Source organism: Pinus tabuliformis, chromosome 4_1 (genome assembly GCF_031772625.1).
Source record: "Pinus tabuliformis cultivar Carrire ecotype Pingquan chromosome 4_1, CPIR1, whole genome shotgun sequence".
NCBI lineage: Eukaryota > Viridiplantae > Streptophyta > Pinopsida > Pinales > Pinaceae > Pinus > Pinus tabuliformis.
Window position 1 is genome coordinate 983,484,246 of NC_142303.1, and position 25,535 is coordinate 983,509,780.

The 25,535-nt window shown below is 34.6% G+C and overlaps 1 protein-coding gene across 1 annotated transcript; it reads left to right on the forward strand.

Moving 5' to 3' along the window:
- The first annotated feature begins 530 nt into the window (after positions 1-530).
- LOC149179428 ((R)-mandelonitrile lyase-like) lies at positions 531-11,861 on the forward strand. Its single transcript, XM_089422465.1, has 5 exons — positions 531-735; positions 909-1,550; positions 1,732-2,602; positions 2,762-2,807; positions 11,784-11,861. Exons 1-5 carry the CDS (start codon positions 531-533, stop codon positions 11,859-11,861), a joined length of 1,842 nt encoding a protein of 613 aa, XP_089278591.1.
- Positions 11,862-25,535: the final 13,674 nt, after the last annotated feature.

The following is a 25,535-nucleotide window of genomic DNA, read 5'->3' on the forward strand; positions in this document are numbered from 1 at the left end:
CTGATATTGAGTTGCATCCCTAGTGCTTTACAAAGGGCATAAGGTTGCATTTGCAATCCATGGGCCGATTTAGCAATCAATAGAAGGTCATCAGCATATAAAAGAAGCTTATCATAAACTCCCCCAACTGAACACCATCCCCACCTTGGAGATTTAACAACTTTCCAATATATAAACTAAAAATAGTAAAGGATAAAAGATAGCCTTGCTTGACTCTGATATGGCTTCTAAAACTTTCTGAAATGCCTACTAAAATTATAATTTTGACTTTCACCTCTTCATAAAACTTATGCACAACAACTCGGAGATTAGAGCTAGGAAGTTCCAATTTCTTTTTATAAATTAATGCATGACATTTTTAATGATTCTACGGAATAGATTATTGGGTGACTATTTAGTTTATAATTTTTTTTAAGAAGTTTGGGATGTGGTAAAGGCTATCCTAACGGCTAGTCAAAGTCAAACCTCTATTTTCTATTTAAACCGACGTCGTCATAGATTCCGTCCATATTCTCGTTCTCTGGAAATTCATGCAAGCGAGCAATTACGAACTGCGAACTACAACAGCATTCAACAGCAATTACGAACTGCGAATTACGAAATTCATGAATACAATGGACGGATCCAAACCCAAATGGCGGAATCCATTCGCTCTGCTTAAATTGGCAGGCCGTACTGTTGCAATCGTGCTTCTCATCTCACATGTCCTTCTGGCTAACAGTATGGCCTTTGCAGGTAAATTGAGAAATAATATATTCAACGCTCTTTTTCTTTCCATCATCTTGATTCTTGATCTTGATTCTTGATTCTTGATTTTGATTCTTGATCATTGATTTTTTATTTTGATCTTCGATTCTTGATTTTGATCATTGATTCTGGATATTTTTATCATGATTCTTGATTGTCAGTTTGTTCCGACGCCACTAAGATGCCAACTGTGCAGATGTATGATTACATAATTGTGGGTGGGGGAACCGCAGGCTGCCCATTGGCAGCTACATTGTCACAAAATTTTAGCACACTGTTACTGGAACGGGGCGGATTGGGCCACACCTTGCCCATAGCCTGGCGGGAAAAAGGGTTCATAGAAAATATTCTCAATACGACGCCGAGAGATGATCCGGCGCAGAGCTTCAAATCTGAAGATGGCGTGGATAATGAACGAGGAATAGTTCTTGGTGGAAGCAGCACTATAAGCGCCGGCTTCTACTCCAGAGCAGCTGTGGCATATATTCGAGATTCAGGTTGGGAGGAAGCCCTTGTTAATCAATCCTACCAGTGGGTGGAGGACTCTGTGGTATTTCGTCCAGCGCTCAGGCGCTGGCAAATTACCTTCATGAATGCCCTTCGCCGAGCGGGAGCAATTCCTTATAACGGGTATACATTGGACCATATTGGAGGAACGAAGATTGGCGGAACCACTTTCGATGGAAGGGGATTACGCCATTCCTCAGCCGATCTGCTGGAGCACGCGAACTGCAACAAACTTAGAATTGCGACACGGGCGATGATCTCCCAGATCCTCTTCAATAGGATTGACAAAGAGCAAGGTAGGTGCAAAGATTTGAGTCTTTACATCTTCTTGATAGAAATTGATAGAAGAACTTCCTCTGAAATTGATAGAAGTAGTATTGCATCTTCTTGATAGAAATTGTGTTGGTCAATCATTCATATCTTGATAGAAATTGTGTGCTGTTCATTGATTCGTTTCTGTAACTTGTTGAGGAACAGGAGAACAAGATACCTCGAAACCCAAGGCTTATGCCGTGGTGTATATGGACAGTGTTGGAGAAGCTCATGTTGCTGTATTAAATCCCAAAAATGGAGGTGAGGTTATAGTTTCTTGTGGTGCTATTGGGAGTCCTCAACTACTATTGCTCAGCGGAATCGGCCCACGGGAGCACTTGGAATCTTTAGGCATCCCTGTGGTTAAAGATTTGCCTGGTGTTGGAAAAGGAATGGCTGATAACCCAAAAGTTGGGATTACATTCCTCTCTCGTCCACGCCTTGAATATTCATTGCCTCGAGTTGTGAGTGTAACTCCGGCTGGCTTTATTGAATCGTCCAGTTTTTTGTTTCAATTCCCCTCGAATTATGATCCTCATAACTATAGCCCGGATGAAGAAGAGGCAGACACATATACATTTAATCGATCCTTTAGTAGTTATATCAATGTGGTAGGCATTTTTGAGTTCGTTGCTGAGCCTCTATCTAAGGGAGAGCTCCGTCTTAGGTCTCGGGATTTTAATGAAGATCCTTATGTCAGATTCAATTATTTTTCCCATCCACAGGATATAGAAAATTGTGTGAAAGGATTGAGAACCATAAAAAGGGTTCAGGAAACAATTCCCAAATTATTTTTTACAAAGCCTTTTAATGGTGGTCTGTCCTCTGTAAATACAAGCGATGACAAGGCAATGGAATCATTCTGCCGAATGAATTTCTCTACCTCATGGCACTATCACGGTGGTTGCCAAGTGAACAGCGTAGTCAATGATAAATACCAAGTTCAAGGGATTGATTCTCTTAGGGTGATTGATGGATCGACCTTCAATAGATCTCCTGGAAGTAATCCTCAAGCCACTGTAATGATGCTGGGAACGTAAGGGGATTAAATTAACCTCCCCTGTATCAGTTTTGCGAGTTTCTTCCAATTTGTTCCTAGTTTTAACAAATCAATCTGTGATTCACTGCTTCAATAATAATTTCTTTTTGTAATTCCAATCAATTTCTTTTGATTATTTTTATGTTGTGTGCATAGATATATGGGTTTGCAAATTCTAAAGGACAGATTCTCAAAATCTCAATAAATTTTGAGCAGCTGAACCGCTTGAGCCCATTTATAAGTATGACGACTTCACCAACGCCACTGTTAGATTTGCTTCAATGGCAATTCCGTTCCGTCTTCTTCTATTTCCATTCGATCTCTTCTGATTTTTTTCATGTTGTGCTCACAGATTTTAAGTTGAGAGGCTGTCAAATTCTCTAAATCCTGACTTGGTTGAACCCAGTTATAAGTACAAAAACTTCAGCGACACTACTTTCAGATTTGCAGAAAGTGAGATTTAGACACCCACAGTGGGCACTGTCGCTGTAATTATTTGTGTAACTATTTTGAAAAGTCAGGAGCTTCTTCGCCACAGCCTCAGCCAGAAAGAAGCTTCAGAGAAATGTGTACATACCAGGATGTCTAAGATAATCCTGAATGTCTGTCTGTTATCAGAAAAATTGTATAGACAGGATTTATATGTTTTATATGGCTTTCAATGATGGCATCACATTGAAAAAAATTATCATTGAAAATGCTTGAATTGTAGATCCAGATTTTGGTGGTATTTAATATAATAGTTTTTGGCAAATTTTCTTGGATACATGGGGTCAAATTAAGAATTCTGCGGTTGTTGGCTTTAGTTTGACAGCATGATAAGTTCCTGTTCATTTTCAAGCGCTTGTAATGGAAGCAGTCACCACTCTATCTTCTAACTCTGTAAGACTTCCAATGATGAGACAACATTCGGCAGTAATTGAATTCATGGGACCCATTTCATATTGGTATATCTGAACAATTTTGGACTCACATTAAACAGCACTGGTAAACTCTAATAAAGACATATTGGCAAATGAAACAAGTTATCATGTTAACGATAAACCTTAATAAAAAATGGTTGGTAAAAGTAGTATGTAATAAAGGATTGTATTTTCGTTTTGAGTGCGCAGGTATGGCTCATTCTCAAGATAAAGATATAGTTAATTTTTAGGTTTTTTTAATGCAATTCAATTAGTTATTTATGTTTTTCTGATGTGTCAATAGATGTTGTTATACTTTATAGAGCTAAATAAATCCCTTAAACTATTTTGAACCATATGTTGTACTTTATAGAGTGAAATAAATCCTTTAAACTATTTTGAACCATGTGTTGTAAAGGTTATAATTTATTACATAAAATCTTTTTAGAGATCAGCTCGTTCTAAGGACTTAGAAGTACGGTGCCATTATTATTTTGAGTACTCTTAGCCCCCGCCAAGAAGGGACTATGGTGATGACCTGGGTGTGAGGGAGAGGAAGTTTAATTAATTTAAGCATCCATAAAGTGCTCATATTACTTAATGTTCACTATAAAAGTGTGTCTTACTATTTTGTCAAACTACTAAAGAGGTGTTGAACTTAGAAGTACAAGTGTCATTATTATTTTGAATATTGTTAGTCTTTCTCAAGAAGGGACTATAGTGATCAAAGTGGATGAGAGGGAGAGGTAGTTTAGTTTAATTTGGAGTCCAACAATCACCCATATTACTTATGGTTAACATCCATGTTGATCATAAAAAAGTGCTTTATTATTTTTTCCAGCTACCAAGGAGGCTCTGAATTTAGAAGTATTGTGCCACTATTATTTTGAATATTGTTAGGCATCACCAAGAAAGGACTATAGTGATCAACATGGGTAAGAGGGAGAGGTAGTTTAGTTTTATTTAGGCATCCATCAGTCACCCACATTACTTATGGTTGACATCCCCATTGACCATAAAAAGGTGCCTTATTTATTCCATCTAACCAACAAGGAGGCTCTGAAGGACTTGGCTGCAGTTGTAATTGCTTAGGATAGTCAATGTTGTCCTCCAACCTCCAGGAAAATCTCTTATTCTCTTCTTATACTTTTCAATAAATATTTTTTCTATGCATTTTCCCGCTCTAATTCGATCTATTTGGGGTTTTAGTTTTGTATATCTAGTCTTACAATTTTGTTAGTTTCAACTATAAGATGATATTTTTGGAAGGTAGCTTGTGGTCAGCTGATTCTGATTGCTAGCTTTGCAGTAAAAAGATTTCAAAGTTCAGATTTCATATTTTACAATGTCTAAGGGTTTAATTGATTTCACTTTTATCCCCCTTGAATCAAAGAAGTGCATTTTTTTCAATGCGTATTCATCCAAGCGTCGTTTTTGTTTTGACTATTTACTCTAAGAGTCCTCATTGCCTTGCAGTTTTATCTTTTCAAAATGCAAAATATGGAAGTATGCATATTCTTTAATGAACTTTGTTCATTAGCATTGCTCATTTTGAGGTTGATGGCTTTTATTGAGGCATTTAACATGTTAAATATGTTAGTTTTATGAATCACAGACACTATTTCCTTTGATATTGATTTTTGTTCTTGTCTTTAGTCCAGGAATTGTGTCGAATTGTTTGTTATGCCAAAAACTATTCTAAAAACACTCTTTAGTTTGTTTGAATTTCTGACTTTCTACATTATCTACCATGTTATTGTTGTTTAATTTGATCTTAGTCATGCAATGGACAATACCCACTTGAGATTTTAGCCTTCAACTTCCATGTTTACATAATTCCAAGGGAAATCTCTATGATTGTGGTTTACATCTACACTTCTTCAATGAACTACCAATAAGTAGTGGCAACTTGCCTTCATACAAACGTTGCAATAATGATCCCATACATATTTTTGTGATCCAAATCCATTAAAGGATGTTTTTGTTACATCACATGCTTCATTGGTAATCCTACAGGTGTGAGATCCAGACATATTTGTCGTTAGTTTTGGTTTGAAAATTAGTATTGATGGCTAGTTTTGCATGTTCACTATAATCATATCAGAGAATGGTTTTTGTTCCATGTTAATTTTTCATGGATCTGCTTTTTTCATTGAGATTTTGGTGCACTTAGTTTTTTGTTTGGTTTTCTTGTTTCAGAAAATTTGGATTCCAATCTCGAAGATATTTTGTTTTTACCTTTTTCTCTTCTAAGATCTTGTCATCTAAAAGCTTGGTTGTTTATCTAATTTTGAATTTTTGTTGTTTTAATGCCACAAAGAGACATTTTTCTTGAGATTGTTGTCTTTTCAATGTGTTTGTAAATGTGAACCTATTAAAATCACAATGGTATAACCCTAGTTTGGGATTTTTTCCATATTAATATGAATACCACATTTCTGGGAAGTAATCCTGAAACTAGAATTTGATTTCAAGCCCAAAATTCCTTTGTACAACTCCATAAGAAGGCACACCATTGTTGGAGTGAAACACGTAGATAAATATTTTGGAGTGGTATATATTTCTTTCCTTGATATTTCTTTCCCTTCTTGGGGAGCACTCTGGGCACCTCGAACCATTATCCCTCTCGGGAGAATGCCCTTCCATGTTGGTATCTAAACAACACTCCCTCTCAATGAGAGGGATAATCTCCACAAGTCCCAACTTGTCTCTAAAGTACACGAAATTCACACTAGGAAATGACATCGTCAGAACGTCATTTTTTGGACCATCGGTGGAGATGTACTTGAGATTTATTGCTCTCTTCTTCAAGGTGCATTGTCCTATCATTAAGATATCATCTGCTCCTGATCCAAACAATCTTGCAAGTTGAAGTCATATTACTTCATAACTTGCCAACCAAGCTGCAATATATTAGTCCACTAAGTGCAATAGATTTTTGCTTCATGTTTGTCTAAAAGATCATAATGGATCCCAAACTGAAGCAATATATAAAATTTATCTTTCTTCAACACTCTTTCCCCAATTTAAATTCCTACAACTTGTTTTCATAACTAATGGTGTCATGACCAACTATACCATGTTGGTACTTCAACACATGTTGAGCTATATTATTTGGCTCGACCATAAGTTGACCTGCTTCTTATACTTGATCCATCATCCTAATTGGATATTCTTACTAATATAGATCTTGTCATAGCAATCCTATTTTTCTCCCTTTGTCATTGGTGTTATCAAACATATAGTCAAGGTCCTTATTCTAAGTTCAAATTCCTTTGAAGCTAAGAAAGGACTTCTAGAGAAGTCATGACTTCCCCCTCTAGAGAAACTATTTCGGTCACTACAACTTTTTTTGTTGAAGAATGTAACTAGGTTCGGTCTTCATAATTGCATTTGGGTCATAATGAAATGTATTTATCTAAATATAGAAAAAGAAATTATTATTATTATTATTATTATTATTATTATTACTTATTAAGGCATGGGTTTCATAATTGGGTCACATGTTTTAGGTCAAAATCCCCATTGAGGACTTCTAGGTTTTCTCTTGAGTCATTAGATTCATTGTCCATTTAATGAGACCCTTCTTGGGCTTTTCAATCATGTAAAAAGAATTATTATTGAGTAAACTAAGTCATTTGTCACATCCACACCAAGTCGGCCCTTACTTGATTAAGTCGGCCTACATGAGAGTAATTCAAACTACAGAAGAGGCTATATATATATATATCTATATATATATATATATATATATATATATATATATATATATATATATATATATATATATATATAGTGCAGTTCGATTCATTTGAGTACACACTCTCACAAGTTCGATATAGAAGAAAGAGGAGCAGAAAAAGTGTGAAATTCCAAGAGAAGAAGGAGAATTTTTGGAGAAGGATAAAAGACGAATTTTCCGGGTTGTCTCTCTTTCTCACGTGTGAATTTGTTGGGCTATTGCTGGAAGGTTGAAGTACTACATCATGATCAAAGTTCTTCTGCTGATGGGTCAAACTTATGTTGTTGGGGAGGTCAAAATTTTGTTGTTTCTTCTAATTCGAAGTGTTGCTTCTAGGTTGAAGTGTTGTTTCAAGATCAAAGTGTTGCATCTAGGTCGAAGTTCAGTTGTTGCTGCCATTTGTTGTTGCAGGGTCGAAGTTCTAGGTCGAAGTTGTTACTGGAAACCTGGAAGGTTATCATTTGCATAAGAAGGAAATGGTTGACTTGGTGATTGGAGGAATTTTGTGTCTAGGTTAAGGAGTCTTGGATCATCTCGTGAAACTGTTAAAGAAAGAATTGTTGACTGGGTTTTCCCTAGATAGGGGTTTTTCCTTGGTTATCTACCTATATCTGATGTCTTTGATATTCGTTTTATGGTATTTGGTAATTGCTTGATGAACTAAGTTAAAATAAGAACACAAGAAGTTAATAATAACATAAGAATATCACAAGTAATTATTAACATAAAGAAAATCTTTCTGCTCTTTTTATTTTCCAACATGGTATCAGAGCTAAGGTGAAGAAGAAGGAAAAAGGCAGCCTCGAGATCTATTCAAAAGAGAATAAGGAAATCTCAGGAAGTCGAATAAGGAACAATAAAGGGATCATATAAGCCTACTATCTTCAAGAACCATGTATAAATATTTGAAGGTAGAAAAAAATCATAAGGAGCCTCCAGTTACAGGGCATGGAAAAAGAGGATAGATGTCATCCTCGGGAAGAATAAAGTCTTGAATCTAGTCAAAGGAAAAGTAAAGAAGCCTACAAATGAATCAAGTGATGCAGAAAAGGCAAATTTCAGAGAAACAAAGATTTTGGCCATGACCCTAATGGTGGATGGAATAAAGGATAACCTCATCCCATATATATCCAACATACATTTCGCTCAAGAGATTTGGAAGGATACTCCTATATTCGAGAATGCATGTAGTCAAGAAGAAGTCAGAATATCTTTAGTATGAAATGAGGAGAGTGAAGAAGAGAAAATCTCGAATTCCTATTCCACTCATCACAAGAATAAAGGAACCTTCAAGAAGTCCATAGGGCCAAGGAAGAATATAGACCTATCTAAGATTAAATGCTACAATTGTCATAAGATGGGTCATTATAGAAGTAATTGTCCTAATAATCCAAGGAATAAAAGAAGAGCTAAGGATCAAGCAAACAATGCCAATGCAGGTTCACCAAAGAAGAACAAGATGGAAGGATTCGAAGTCAAATACTTGTTTTCTAAGGACTCTTAGGGACTCTATCCCTTACATATCCTTCTATTCTAAGTTTTGAATTGTTTTCCACTATGCTTTGATTTCTAGTACTTGTAGGTCAAATGCGCTTTGGAAGAATATTTTTGAGTTGTTATAGGTATCCATCAAGATTGGATTAAGAGGGAGCCCTCAACATTTTTCCAAAGATAAGTATCTTATTCCTTGTATTATCCTTTTATATTTGGTTTCCTTCTCTTATCTAAATGTATTTGTAATAGATGTTAATAAGCTTAGGAAAAACTTGTTGATATGCTCAAGGGCTATGGAGAAGATCTCACAAGACAAAGCATGATAAAATTTCTATTGATGTCCTATAAGGTTTGTCTAGAAAACAACTTAAAGGTATGTTTTAGACCATAAGTCATGTTCTCTTCGTGATAAAGGTATATTCATTCATTCAAATAAATCTGCTTTCCTTTACTAACAAGTGTTATGTCTAAGACTTTTGAATATTAAAGATTCTTGTTTGGGAGATTAATCATTAGATTAAATCTACCCTCATTAAAATCAACATTTTTGTGGAACCCTTAAAGGTTCTCTGTAAAATCATAACCTAAGGGTGTGTCAATGCTAATGTGAAAAACCCTAGTCTACTTAGGTTACTGATGAAATCTAGAAAAATACTATTCTTTAGATGTTTAGGGTTTTTATGGTAATGTCATGTTTGGAGTTTTAGAATTGCTATGGAAACCCTGGTCCTTTAGGGTTGGATGATAATGCTTATGTATTGAAACCATAAGGTTTGGTAGGGTTTATAAGCAAGATCTTTATTTTAGCTAATATGATGTCCTAGGAATGAAACCATATGTGTATGTTTGCCCATCTGATCAAAACCCTAGCCTAATCAAGATCATGATATGTCCGACTTTAATTGTATTGATATTTGTGTCTTGAACTTACCTAATGGATATTGATATGTGTGTGCATGATTATTAGATCCTAGATATGTATATGTGCTAACCCAATTGTTGATTTTCATCAGTGCTAGGGTTTACAACTAAGCCCTAGTCAAAGTTGGACATTCTAGGATACAATGCGATGATATTATTTAGCTTTGATGATGAATCTAGGGTTTACAACAAACCCTAGTAGAAGTTTGTCATTTAGTTGAAACCTTAGATTGTGTTGTGATTGGTTTTGATTGTTGACATCTAAGGCTTAGTGTCTCAAAGATGGAATTTACAGTTTGCATTAAATCCTAGTAGAAGTCTAACATATGAAGTCTAAAGTTGTTGGATGCATTGTAGAACTATACTTGTTTGAATTGCTTCTAGGGTTTGCAGTATATTATAGTAAAGTATGCCATGTCTCTGGAAGAAATATTGAGGCCCTAGATATAATGAGGTTGATATCTTGATTGAGTTACTGATGTGATCTAGCGGTTATAACCTAACCCGAGCAAGAAGTTTAAAAGTATGTGTCTCTTGTTGATTATGAGCCTAACTAAGTTTAGGTATTTGATGTCTAAAGTCTAATACTTCCATGATTCTGATATAGTTAAGTTCATGCTTCTATATATGTATTTGGTTGTACTTTCTATCTAAGTTGTGCAGGTACATAATCTTCAAGATGTTGAAGATATTCGTAAGTAAAGTTGATTTGATTGATAAGCATGATGAAGGAAGTTATATGAATGATGATGATCAAGATGACTCTAATAAGAAGGATTGAAGCCATGAAATATTCTCTGATATCATAGAAAGAATTTAATTTCCCTAAGTTAAGAGGGAGCCTGGATAAAGGAAAAGAGTGTAACTCCCAAGTTGAGAGGGAGGGCATATTATAGTCATGATGGATACCTCGAAGAAGAAATTGGAGAATGAATGTTGATTTCCTACTGAAAGAAGGAAAGCAGGATACAATTGTAGAATATGTTGTCGCATGTGAAGTAGGAAAGGAAGTTGTATGATTGAGGAATATGCTGTCAAGATTTGTTTGGGAAGCCTCTAAGTCCTACTGTGATAAATTGTGCAGCATCAAGATGTTTGAAGACCCCAAAGGTTTGTGTTTACTTATGTGTAAGGTTGTTACTGATTGGGGTTGTGATTGTTGAAGTAAATCTCTCGAAGTTTTGGAAGCATGCTCAATGTTATCAATATGTTTGATCGGGAGAGATTTGAAGTGTTGAGACATTGTGTATGCCTGGGAGAACATCTGGTTGGCCTGTGTGTTGATGTCTAGTTCTCAAAATATGGAAGGTGGTGTTGGTCATAGAGCTCTGACCTTGCATTACGCACCTAGTTCCCTAGGTTGATGGTTAGCAAGTAAACTTGATGGTACCTAAGAGGCTGAAATCTTTAGTCCATCTTAGTCCCACCTAGATATATTTGCCTGGTCAGGAATCTAGTCTATGGCAATGTGTGTGCCTGAACTCTTTGTGGTTCATGTGTTTTGAGATCTTCCATGTACTTGTATATATATATATATATATATATATATATATATATATATATATATATATATATATATATATATATATATATATATATATATATATATATATATGAATACCTCTCTAGTTAAGAGGGAGTGTTGACGAAAGTAACTAGGTTCGGTCTTCATAATTGTATTTGTCATGATGAAATGTATTTATCACAAGAAAGAAAAAGATTGTATTATTATTATTATTATGACTTATTAAAGCATGGGTTTCATTCTTGGGTCGTGTTGACGTTTGGAAATGTCCTGACACAAAACAGGAGGAGCTACCCGGTCAGAGTCGCGATTAGACTCTTTTCTATTAATGACAACCCTGAATGGAATTTTGGGACCAGTTTACCCTTCACGAGGTGATGCTCCAATGAATGGAGACTGGATTTGAGGCAAGGATTTTTTTTATTTTTTTTTTGTGTTTTTTGAGAATATGAGAGAAACACAATCAATAAAGCCTACTCTAAATGAAATTCTATGTTTTAATGATGTATATACAGGCCTAGGCTCAAGCTTATGCCCATGGAAATGAAGTATGGATAGTAAATTCAAGATCAATGGAAAAACTATTAATGAAATCATAGTTGTAAATACAAGATCTACAAGTTTTCCAAGAACATATCAAATGGATCCATCAAACGATATGTATATGAATAAGAAGTAACAACTTGCGAGATGCAGATCTAACAAAAGGATCACTTTAAATTCTCTGCAAGTTAATAAAATATCATTAAACAATCTGAAATGAACTTAAAACAACTTGCTGCATCCACAAACATATCGCTAACAACATATAATTATGGAGAAAAAAGATCAACAAAATGACTAAAAGATTTAAATCTATTAATATCTCATCTATCAATCAGTCAAGGCATTACGCTATATTAGCCCTTCATATGAAGAAAAACAACCGAGTTATGCTTGTTTAGGATTGATTTATTGATTTCGCATAGTGCATTCATGAATGGACGTGACAACAACAAAAAAATTAATGGATTATAGTTCCAAACGGTGCGATTTCTCAGGTTGAATCTGCTATTATGAAATCCTGGAATCAAGGTGTAGAATGAGTGAATTCTGAGCCAAATATTCATCTTTTTGTCACGGAGATCCTGCAACCACTGCAAATATTTCTTGCTAAAATTGCAATTATTGTTAAAAAATTTGTTACGCTCAAGCCAAAATTTGTTAATATTTTTTTCATTGCTTGGAGCACAATGAGTTTGTGGAATTAAAATGCTTGAATTACTTTTGATGTGTGCTGAAAGAATCTAACCTGCAACACACCCAAAAAATATATATGCGTTAGAGATAAGCATCGAAAGTTTGTTCAAATATATTATTTATGCTACAACCATTTAAATTTGAATTTCATTTATAGATTTTTTTTTTAAATTTATTTCCATGCGATCAACCTCTCCACAACCTTGATTGAGTTAATCATTGTTTCATAGGACATCTTGCCATCTACACTAAACATCGTGGCGCCATGAAGACAACCTACATCATTGCTATCATTACTCATCTACAACACTTCGTAACTCAACAATGAGATGTCATATAGTTTTCAATTACCAGACCGTCTTCTTGGAAATGAATGTTGCAAAAACAATAGAAGTCAAGGAACAATTTGATACTGTCCAGGTATCACTTAATGATGTAAATAGATGTTTGAACAATGTACAGTTTGAATCCAGTATGATTCGTTCTTATGCAAGAGATTCTTTGAATAAAATAGAAGGAGTCGAAGAAAAATTAGTTATCACTTAGATACAACTAAACAGCGTATAACTGGTTTAACAGAAAAATTTGAAAAGTTGAATCTATCCAAAACTGAGAAACAAATTCCAAACTCCTTTCTTGTAAAAAGAAACATAAAAAACAATCTATCTATAAACTATCTTTAATTTCATAGACTTTAAAATATATATATTATTTTTCCTTACCATATGCCATGCTGTGGTATTTGTTACCATCAACATATTTCAATTATGTAATATACTCCACTAAGAAATAACCTTTGTGATTAGACTAAGGCTAGATAATGAGAACATATGGTCTATTTGTTTAGTGTAAGTCAAATAAGAGTGTAATACCACATGTATTGTGCATTTGACAATTTGCTAGGAGATCCGCGATATATTATTTACTCGCTTTCTTCTTTTTATTTTTTGTTATGTACACTATATTGTAAGAAACATGATATGTTATGACGTTCGTTTCTATGCTGTATGTTTTAATAATATATGAACTTAAGTGTCATAATATAAAATGTCTAATACAATGAAATGAATTGTATGAACATGGATGAAATGTCTAATACAATGAAATGAATTGTATGAACATCGATGAACATGGCATGTATACATGAGTATCAATATGAGTATGAAAAAAAGTCATTATTCATAATACTTACATTATAATATAGTTACAAGTGATTGTGATTAAAACACGTATTTTGTTTTGTTATTTAAATATTATTACAATTATAATAATACATCATTATTATGATTATTATTTAAAAGGTATAATGATATATTACAATGTTTTTAAAGTAATTATAATATTTTTCATCGTGAAGGTAAATCCTATGCGGAAAGAAAAACAAATGTAAAATATGAGATAATATGATAATATGAGATTAGTAACACAAATATCGTCTTGAAGAGTAAGGAAGAAAAATGTTGTAAATTTCATTATGTGAGATAATGGTCAAAAGTGGAAAACGACGCTTAATGCACGCGAAAACAAAAGATTTGAAACGAGATGAAGATACAATAGGAGGAGGGTCCCCATTGTTATGAAAAGAAAAAACAAAAAATGGGGAGGTGTTGCAGCTACAACAAGTCATCATGTTTTAGTTCAAAGTACCCATTGAGAACTTCTAGGTTTTGTCTTAAGTCATTGGAGTCATTGTCCATTTAATGAGTCCCTTCTTGGGTTTTTGAATCATGCAAAATGAATTAATATTGAGTAAAATAAGTCATTTGTTACCTCCACACCAAGTTGACCCTTGCTTGATCAATTCGACCTACATGAGGGTAATTCAAACTCCAGAAGAGGCTATATATACATTGTAGTTCGATTCATTTGAATACACACTCTCATAGGTTCGATATAGAAGAAGGAGGAGTAGAAAAAGAGAAAAATTCAAAAAGAAGAAGGAGAATTGTTGGAGAAGGATAAAAGTCGAAGTTTATGGGTTGTCTCTCTCTCGCACATGTGAATTTGCTAGGCTATTGCTGGAAGGTTGAAGTACTACATCAGGATCAAAGTTCTTATGTTGTTGGTTCGAAGTACTACTTGGTCAAAGTTCTGTTATTGGGGAGGTTAATTTTTTTTTGTTGCTTCTAAGTCAAAGTGTTGCTTCTAGGTCGAAGTGTTGTTTCAAGATCGAAGTGTTGCATCTAGGTCAAATTTCAGTTGTTGTTGCTAGTTGTTGTTGCAGGGTCAAAGTTCTAGGTAGAAGTTCTTACTGAAAGGTTATCATTTGCAAAAGAAGGGAAAGCATGACTTGGTGATTGGAGGAAGTCTGTGTCTAGGTCAAGAAGTATTGGATCATATTGTGAAACTATTAAAGGAAGAGTTGTTGACTGGGTTTTCCCATAGATAGGGGTTTTTCTCTAGTTGTTTGCCTACATCTGTTGTCTTTGATCTTCGTGTTATGTTACTTGGTAATTGCTTGATGAACTAAGTTAAAAGAAGGACACAAGAAAGTTAATTAGAACATAACAATATCACAATTAATTATAAACATAAATAAAATATTTTTTCCTTTCTGATATTTCCAACACTTTTGACACAATAGCTCTTCTTCCTTTGTCAGATGACAATTCATATAAGATCAAACTTGATCCACCAATCCAAATGTATCAACTCTAAGGAGCCTGTACAAAACCTTCTTTCTATTTACACGTGTAGGGATTATTCATGCATCTCACTAATTTGAGGTACTTCACTTCTTTCATCGAGAAATATGATCCCTATATAATTGTACTTGACAAGATGTCCCTTCATGGCCTTCTCTCTTTTTTTGAGGTAATATTTCGCTTTGACTTTCATGTGATCTAATCATAAGTAATCTTGTTTCCCTTGAGTCCAGATCCCAACTAAGACAATATTTGTCAATACAAGTTCTCTTCTCACAAGCTTTAGTCTTCCCTCGTTTATTATCTACTCCTAGAGCGTTGGCAGTCTTCATTATGTACCTACAATCCTCACTAGGAGGCCAAGGAAGAACAACAAAAACCAAGCAAAGAATTCAAGGAAAAGTGACTAAACTCTTAGTAAAAATTACAACAATAGTAATATTCAAATAGGAGAGATATAAGATACCTATCTTTTTTAGAGGAATGTTCACTCCCTCTTGATATTTAGACATATTGCATTCATATGCAACCTTGTCCACATCATCATCCTGATGCCATTCCTTTCTAGGGTTTCTTCTTTCACCAAAAATGTTTGATACTAGGGTTTTGCCTACAAAGCCTAGGATTTATTCTTCAAGCCCGTATTGGCTTGCTAGGGTTTACTAACTCTAGAAACTCAATTGAAATCATAGCCAACACTTTCAGAATTTCAAACCCTAGACTTTGAAATACACATCTTTTTTTATGTTCATCATTATGCAAGCCTTTCTTTTCATATACCATAAAGTCTCAATCTCAAACTGTGTCAAAACCAGATATCTTCACATGACAACCCCATTAGATATCGTTGCACCATTTCTAGCAATACAATGATTTTTTTTGGATGGTTGGAATTGTCAAGATGGTTGGTGGCATCCAGTGTGTTGGCATTGATGTCAACCAGGCTAGAATTAATGTGCATGGTGTGTGTCAAGCTTAGGGCGAGTCCCATGGTAGTTACAGTATTTGGTTTGTTAGTCCATAATTTGGAGGCATTTATGTCTTGGGGATTTAGCACAAAGTATCTTGGAAATAACATGGTTGGATGGTGCTTGAAAAGAGCTTTCCAACAATATATTGAAGTCTGCAAATAGACTCTTAGTGCAAAAGTTATTTCTAGTGAAAGGTCAGTGGCCCAAACTCAAAGTTGCAGAGCTAATATTGATAGAGGACTAGTTTGGAGCAAAGTTAATTTGGTAGTGTTACCAAATGTGGTGGAGAAGTTAGTGGAGAAATTAATAGAGAGCCAGAAAGATGTGGGCAGATAGTTGAAGCAACGACAACAATTTCCATTGGCTACTGGTGGATCCCACCATGACAACTCATTTTGACAAATTTTTCTAAAAATATATAAATGGTGCACAAGAATGGAAGCCAAGGATGACACAAGATCAGGATGATATCATCATGACATTAGCATAGATGACATGGAAGTGTGGTATAGAGGAAATATGGTAAGAAGATTCAACATTTTGACGTGGTCAAAGAGGCAAAATCCAGGTGACATGTATCACCACTCATGAGACACCACGTGGGATTAATGACATAAGCATGACATCATCCTAGAAGGGATACCCCATAAGGTATAGAAAGTGCATAAAGTACAAGTGTTTGGACTGACTAAGCACCGAGCTAGCATTGCAGTTACAACTAATCCCAACAATTTTATGATTGGTACGCAGGTGCAGCAGTGGTTCCCACTGGGAAGAATCATCCCAGAAGCTTTACCCTAGATGGTTTAGAAAGGCGCACATGTGGAGTCTCCAAGCTAACTAACCATTGGGACATGAAGGTGCTGCAGTGGCATTGACAATTCACCCCGGTTGGAATTTAATTGGTTCATAGGAGCTATGGTGGTTCCCACTAGGACACATCATCCCAGAGGCTTGACCTCGAATGGTTTTGAAAGAAAGCAGGAGAGGTTGCTCTAGGATGATAGAACTATGGGATACAGTTGAAGTTATGGTAGAAAAGTTATTGGTTCAAGCATGCGGGCCAGGTGCCACCATGACACATCATACCATGAGGTTTTAGAAGAGTGCAAAGAGGTATATATGGGCTAACCAAGCCCTTGGACATGATGACATTGCAGTGGTTGTGACAGGTAATCTAGGTTACTAGTTGATTGGCTAGTGGATACAGCGGGTGGACCCACAAAACATGTAAGCCCATAAGGCTTACCCTGAAGGAAAACAAAGGTGTGCTGGGAGTTTGGCCTGGGTAATGGAGCTGGGAAACATATACTTTTCCAATTGTTAATAGTTATGTCTAATGGCAAAAGGCACACTTAGTTCATGATTTTGTAGTGTTTTTGTGTGTTAGGCGACCAATGGGCCTTTGGGCTATTTTCAATGAAAAAAGGGTGTTGTGGGAAGTGTCTAATGGACTTTCCAAACCTTAAAGTGCTAGATCTAGAGATAGAGTTACTAATAGTAATAACTAATCCATTCCAACTTTCTAGCGATGAACATAGAAATAATAGAGCCCTAACTTCATCATCAAAATTTACCGTTACAAAACTTAATTGACTAATAACTGTGTTAAATTCATTTAAATGATCAGTAGCAGATCCACCTTCTAACATCTTCATATTAAATAGATGTTTCATAAGAAATATCTTATTTGAGGCTGAGGGTTTTTCATATCATTTGGCCAATTTCATCGTTAAACCTTTTGTTGTCGTTTCTTTTGAAATGTTGAAAGCCATTGATGCTTCTAGACACAATTGTATTGTTCCTAGTGCCTTTCTATCGAGAAGGTCCTATTCTCCATCTGTCATACACGTCGACTTCTTTGAATTTCCTCTAAATATTAGGTACATATATTTCTGATGCAAATAATATTCCATATGCATCTTCCATAGTTGGTAGTTTTGGTCGTTAAATTTCTCGACCCTAAACCTACCATCTTCCACCATTACTCCCACTTGAAACAGGAACCCTTCTCTCCTACAAGTTTATCAACCAAATAGACCTTTGGCTCTGATACGAATTGTTAGAAATAAATTAAAGGAGAAATGAAACACATACAATATTATGGAAAAAACAAACACAAAAGCTTATAAAACAAGAGAGACACATATATACGTGGTTCACCCAATTTGGGCTACATCCACGAAGAAATAGCCAATCCTTCCTTTTATATTATCCAACAAAATGAAGATATACAACCTACAACAAATCAATTGTATTTCCTCTTCACTCTCACAAAGTCTCCTCTATCTTTCTCGCTCAAAATCATAATACACAACTGCAATAAAATTCCATGATATAAATTGAGGGTTACCTTTTGGGGAAAAAACCCTAAACTAACATAACTTCTACCGTCAAATCATCCGCTTAATGAACAACCCAGTTTGAATACGAAATTTCAATATTTACAAGGAAAATTTTCATCTATTTTTAGCTTCAAAGGTGTTACCCTTGAACCCTCACCAAGGGGGGGCTCATAAAATTTCTCTTCACCCCCCCGACGATGATTTAAAGGGCAACATTGCTGCCCCATTAGGAATAAGGATCCATCGCGACTGAAACAAAAAACCTCAAAACAATCAGGAAGATTATCAGACTCCACACCCAACAGATTCCATCTCAAGCGAAGGACAAAGAAGACAAATTCATCCATATTATATCCACATGTGTGATCTAGGGTTTCTATAGAAGAAACTGCTGGAGGCCAAAATTGCAGAAGAATCTTCTGGGAAATTGAAATAGTAGAAGAATATTCTAGAAAGTAGAAATTGCAAAAGTATCTAATGGGGGGTCGAAATTGCATAGGGAGCTAAGGTCAAAATTTCTGGAAGGAAATCTCATCAAGAGGAAGGGTTTGACTTGGCCTTGGAGGGATCTTGGTCAAGGGTTATTGTTCTTGGAATTCGTCAATCGAAGTTCTATAAGAAGAGAATAATTCCGGTGGGTTTTTCCTCTCACTTGGAGAAGTTTTGGCCTTGGTTGATCGCCTATATCTTGTGTCTTCTTGTTTTACTATTCTATATGGTTTGGTAACTGTTTGATGAAAATAACACATAATAATAAAAAGTAAAAGAAGAATCAAATTAATTTAACCAAAATACATCACAATCAGTTACCAAAGTAAGAGAAATCACCTAACTTGTTGCCCCTAGATTTCTCAACACATGCTACTTAGAATGTTCTTAGGCTCATTTTAATGCAGAGATTCACATCTCTCAGGACTAGAAATCAGTGATATTCAAGCTCATAAAGAAACTATAGGAATCAATCGTTCCTAAGAATTTACACAAGAAATCAACATTCTATAATCTTACTGAAAATCACATTCCTTAGTGCTAGCATAAGCATTTAATTAGTACAAGAAACACATACATAATATTCAAATGCACACTACATAAGTGAACACTTATCTTATGAAGAAGTCTAGCAATTGAAATTGGGACTTCAACTCTCCATCCAACCTTAGATTGGCCTACACTGCAACCTTTCTTGTAGCTAATCACCCGTAAGCTAGATTTTAGAGCTTGAGGAGGTAGCTTAGTTGGGAGCTCTCAATTGTTACTCACATATTATGAATAGATATCATGTCCATAGATGTTTTCAATAGCTCCCAATTTTTACACAATCGAGTAATTTAATCTAATCACCATTAACATAGGGGTTCTTGCAAGCACAAAGAGTCTCGGGTCAGTTTTCTAGATAGATATTTACAAAATTGATAAGGGAGACTTATCATTTTCATTACTATGGTAAGGGTGAGAGCACATTTGCCTAGGGATCTCTCAGTGGTGATAAACCTATTTTATAACCCTCAAGTTGCATAGGTGTTATCAACCCAACTAGTCCTGGAATGCTTATTCCCACTAGTAGCTCTCAACTAGCTAGTTCCCAACGATTTTATTAACCTCAGAAGCAAGCCACTACTTTGTGATTCTCAGCCATTAAGCCTTACTAGGCTTTCTCAACTAGATACCACTAGAGAGATGTCTTCCTCCTGAACTCTCTCTGTGTTTTTTTCTTTTTTATTTTGCTTTAATGCATAATATCCCCTTTGCGTCATGAATGACCCTTTTGTTTTTCCTTTTGACCTTTCCAAATCAGCTAGACCATTCTCTCTTTTTCACATTATCCCCTCTCTTGAGGAGTATTCTTTGTGGCTTTCCATTATTGTTATTGCAACCATATATAGTTTTGTGGACATGCGCTTTCCCAAGCTGACCTCTCTACCAATGCAAACCACCTTCACTTCCTTGTCCCCTTTTACTTATGAATTTTTCCAAGGTAGGTATGGCCTCTGTCCTTTCTTCTACAACTAAAATAAATGGTGTAGTCGGTCCATTTAATGCATGCTAGTCATCCTCCCATGATTTTCATTAAATAATCAAGCCTCCTCTAATTTCCCAACAATCTCCCTCCCCAAGCTCTGAAATATTTGTCCCAATCTCGGCTAGTTAATATGACAAATAATTAAAATATTTACAATGGGGGGTTAACCAAAGTGATGTCACACCATGTGTTCTCACAAACTTGGAGACAAAATCAGCGATAACTTGACCGAGTTAAGTTTACCCGAACCACCTTAAAATTGGTTTTTTTGGCTCCTCGGTTCCTCTAGATCTGATACCATTATGGTGGAAAGAGGAAGAAATAACAAAATAGCGCAACATATTTGTTTCTCTGTATTGGAATTGATTCATTTAATTTCTTGAATCTGTATGATTAAATAGACAAAAAACCACTAAAAATAGATGTGATAATCTTAGCTTATAGATGCAATACTTATTGTTCCTAAATTTAGACTCAACATAAACTTCCAACTATGAGCTAACTCGAAGTAATTAACACACTCCAACACTCAAAACAAGGTTCTTTAGACATAATATTTCATGATAGTTACACTACATTTAATCTTCATGTTGATGTAGTTCTCATGTGTTCTAGAATTTTAAATAGTTATAATGTGAGTAATATGGTAAATGTTGATGATCAATGTGATATCTCTCTTTTGCTTCCCTTCTTCCAGAATTACTTGGATACAAGGGTCACAAATGATATTAAAAAAATGGTTTATATTCCATTCATGGTGTGTGTCCTAGATGTGTGAGGAGTGAGTAGACTTGGCATTCCTATCATTATTCCAAAATATGGAAGTTGATCCTTCGAAGGACCAAACTTATTGCACTCGGGCGATCCCTTATATGGGTATTATGTTTGGACAATAGCACACAACTTAAAAGAGAAATGAACGGATTATGGATTAACAATATTTTGGCATTACAATAGATTGAACAACATGGCAAACCTAGAATATTTTTATGTCATCTGGGTGATTATAGTAATCCACTACAATCTTATATAGACCAGATATTTGGAAGTCAATGTTAATATTTACATTTGTTGGCTGACAATTTTGACTTGTAGGGGGGTTAGGCTTATTTTTAGCCTAGCAACGGTAAAGACTCCATTCTGGCAAAATTTATTTTTCAATGCGTCTTTATTTTGTCTGATAATATAGAAAAGAGGGAAAGGACAATGTGTTGACCCAAATTTTGACCCAATTGATTTCGAAAGCTTGCAAGAGGTTGCAAGTCTAGAATAAAATGGTCTCATTACTTTGCCTAAATATTATATATGAAAATTAATACAAAGGTAGGTAGAGTTCTCATTAGGAGATGTTTCAACTTTGTTCTGGAGTATGTATGTGTCATATCTCTTGAGATAAAAATTGCTTGGGTTAAGTCTTTATGCCCATATGATGCAAGTTCACTCTTACTTATACTTGATGAAGTCTCTACTATGATGAAACCTTTTAAAAACATATCACATTGAATGATGGTTAGTTAAAAGTATGATTTTTGGTTTTGATTGCAATACAAAAATTATGATATGATGTACTAACCATGAATTTGGAAATTAAAGGTGATGTTGACTTATTTAACCTTTCAAGTGGTATAATATGATGACATTGCATGTTATATAGGAAAACATACAAGTTGGTATAGCTTTATGAGATTATGTGTATTTTGCAATAAGCTTGAAGGTTAGGGTACATAGTAATGCTTACAAACTATGAGAAATTTCCACTCAAGTGAAAAGTGGATAACATAGTACATCACGAGGTAAAAGATATAAGATGGCAATATGTTGGAATGTACAACTAGCATTTATTCTAATCCTTGAGGTTCATTCAAGCATGAAAAATCTAGACATGCATTAGAGTTGTAGTTGGTTAATGTAGATTGTTTTCCATTTTCATGGACATTCGAGAACTTGTAGTGGAGATGGGAGGTCACCTTACTCTCAATTTGTAAACTTAGAGTGAATTATGGTATAACACTTGTGCTTGTCAATTGTTTCAATAAGAAATTAAAGGTGCAAGTTGGTGTGAGGTGATAGTGCACAACAACGAGGGATTTTCAGTTCTTGAATTAAGTTTTTGCTAGCTATGTTATAGCTTTAGTCACTTTATTTGTCTCCTATTAAATTGTGTTCAAATGTGTTTTGAAGTTTGAATTCAAAGTTGAATAGAAAAAAATAAAATAGGATTGTTTCCCCATTCTTGATATATGAACTCTGTATAATGTACATGTCCTTATCGTTTCATATTCATGTTATTTTGAGCATTCCCAACAACAATATATAGTTAATTTTCAATTTTTTGGCTATAGATAGCGATATTCTATCACTAGTTATTTAGGGAAGGAAAATAAAGAAATAACAGGATTTTACCCATGTATTGTATTTGATTCATACCCATCACACTATTTAACAAAAATGATCATGCATAGTGGGGGGATTTTTAGCATACATTTTGTTTGAAAACTTTGGAAATGTATAGAATAATACTTTGTTATTAATTACAATGGAAAGAAAAGAAAGAAAGAAACATGGCATTTTCCCCTTCACGATAGAAAAATTTCCATATGCTTATGTCATTCCATACATGCATTATGTTTAACAAAGGGAAAATAGCATGCATCACAATGGCATACCTAACATATATTTATGATTCATTTCTTCCATATATTAAGCCCTATTGCAATTTTTCTTCAAAAGAAAATGTTTGTAGCAAAAATGGGCACTTAGAAATCCATCACCTTTTTCCCTAACTCCATGACTACTCCTAAACCATTGTTGGTAGCATAGAAATTTGCTTATATGAATAAAAAACATAACATTGTACATTAGAAACAAATTAAGTTCATGTTAGCCCATACTTTGTAAAGTTTGCATGTAGTTCAACACTCCATCCTCTCAAGTCTCTCAATTCTTAACCCTGGCCATTATTAAACTCTATATAAAATCATTTAGTCAAGTACTATATATTTATATTTGCACGTAGTTTATAATATGGTACATATTTGAAATGTGTTATGGAATGGAGAATGAAAATATTTATGTAGGTTTCTAGATGAATTTATTTAGCAAAGGTTTGTGTGGGTTCTAAAGAGGACAAGGGAGAAGAAAAAATGTCATCTAGAAAGAAGAGAGGAACAAGAGAATAAGGTTTTCTATCTATTTTGATGAGTTCAACCAACTAACACAAACAAGGCATATTTTCTTTTGTGGGAAATATTTACCTGAACAATTCATCCCTATTAATGCTCCCTTGTAGCCTCACCCCAATACAATAAACATTTCTCAAGCTCAGCCTAATCTTGTAAATGATGGCTAGGGTAAAAACCTAAATAGACCTATCTTTGGAATCACTAATTGGACAAACAGTAGTAATAAACCACCATTTCCAATTGCTTCCCATGTTTCCATTTTCAATTGCTTCCCATGTTTCCACCTCTGCTAACTCATTTTCTTAGAACCAACAACCCATAGAAATTAAATTCTTTATTTCATGGATTTCATGAAAAGTAGTAGAGAAAGGCAAAGTGAGATTTATTTGGTATTCTTTATGAGGTTATTTATTTTTCTACATTTTTTTCTCTATTTAGAAGTTCTAAATTTGTTTCAATGCTAATCAATGGTTCATTCCAAAGATTGTAAATTGTTGTCTATCATACTACTTGAGTGGTCGAAGCCAGATCATATTATTTATATTAGACACTTGGTTTCCCTTATATGATTTTCTTTACATCTAGGAATTCCATAGTTTTCTTTGGTCCACATTCTCGCAAGAACTTGAAGAAATTATTACGTCCAAAATCGATAAATGGATCAATTAATAAAAGGATCATTGTGTTCTTTCATTGTTGATTTTATCTTCACTACTTAAGTGACTTTCTTTATGTTTATTTGAAGTTTCAAGTATACATTTATGCTTTATTTATGATTTAATAATGTTGTATCTCTTTATTTTTCTTTCATTCTTTGAGCATTTTGGATATTGTATCTATATGATGTCATTATATTTGTAAAGTATTGTGCTTCTGTTGTGTGCTTTAAAAAATTTATAATGTATGCGTGTGTAAGTGTGTGTGTGTGAGAGAGAGAGAGAGAGTGAAAAATTTATAATGTATGTGTGTGAATGTGTGTGTGTGTGAGAGAGAGAGAGATGTATGTGTGTGAATGTGTGTGTGTGAGAGAGAGAGAGAGTTAAAATTTATTTTTAAATAAAATTTTAAAATCTCATAAAAATTGGAAAATATTAAAATTTTTAGATAAGAATGTTTATGCAAAGACTTCATGAATATGAAGTCTATATAACTCTTCTAAGGCTTTAAATTCGTAATACTATTCCCACATTGCCTCGTCTAGCCTTATGAGATGTGAAGTGTTGATGATCAAAACATCATAGTTTTGGCCTCAACATAATGGATTCACGAGGGATTGAAATCATTACATTTGTTGATTGGTTTCATCAAGCAACGGCACCCAATACTACTATAGTAGGGTAGGAGACGAATAAGTTACATCTGAACAATAAAGTAGCCAAAATAAGCTTTCTTGAGCATTTGTTTTTTGCTATTGTGGAGCACACATGTACATGATGAAATTCTAAGGTCCTCATGCATTGTCAAGAAGAGCACATTTCACCAAGTAGAAGATAGCTATTACCCCACATTTTGGCAAGGGTATTCACTTTCATTCATGGATGAGCGTAAGGGAAATTAATTTCATTTTGATTTTTGTGAGTTTTCATGTTATTTTTGTTGAAGAATCTAGCGCAGTTAGGTCAATAAGATTCTTCTCATGATGATAACTATTTGAGAGGTAATTTTTACTTTTTCTTATTAGCACAATCTTCTCTTGTTATTATTAGAGTGTGTTTTCTTACTTCATCAAATAATTACCAAAACAAAAGAGACAAGAACACAATATGTTGGCTTTCTTCTAGGGCTAAAAACTCTCACTCTTTGAGAGTAAAATCCGCACAAATTCTTCTTATAGAGATTCCAATTGATGAATACCAAGACCAAGACTAAGACCAAGACCCTTGACCTAGTAGCCACGCCAAGCTCAAGACACACATTCTCTTGACAATTCTCTTCTTGATTCCT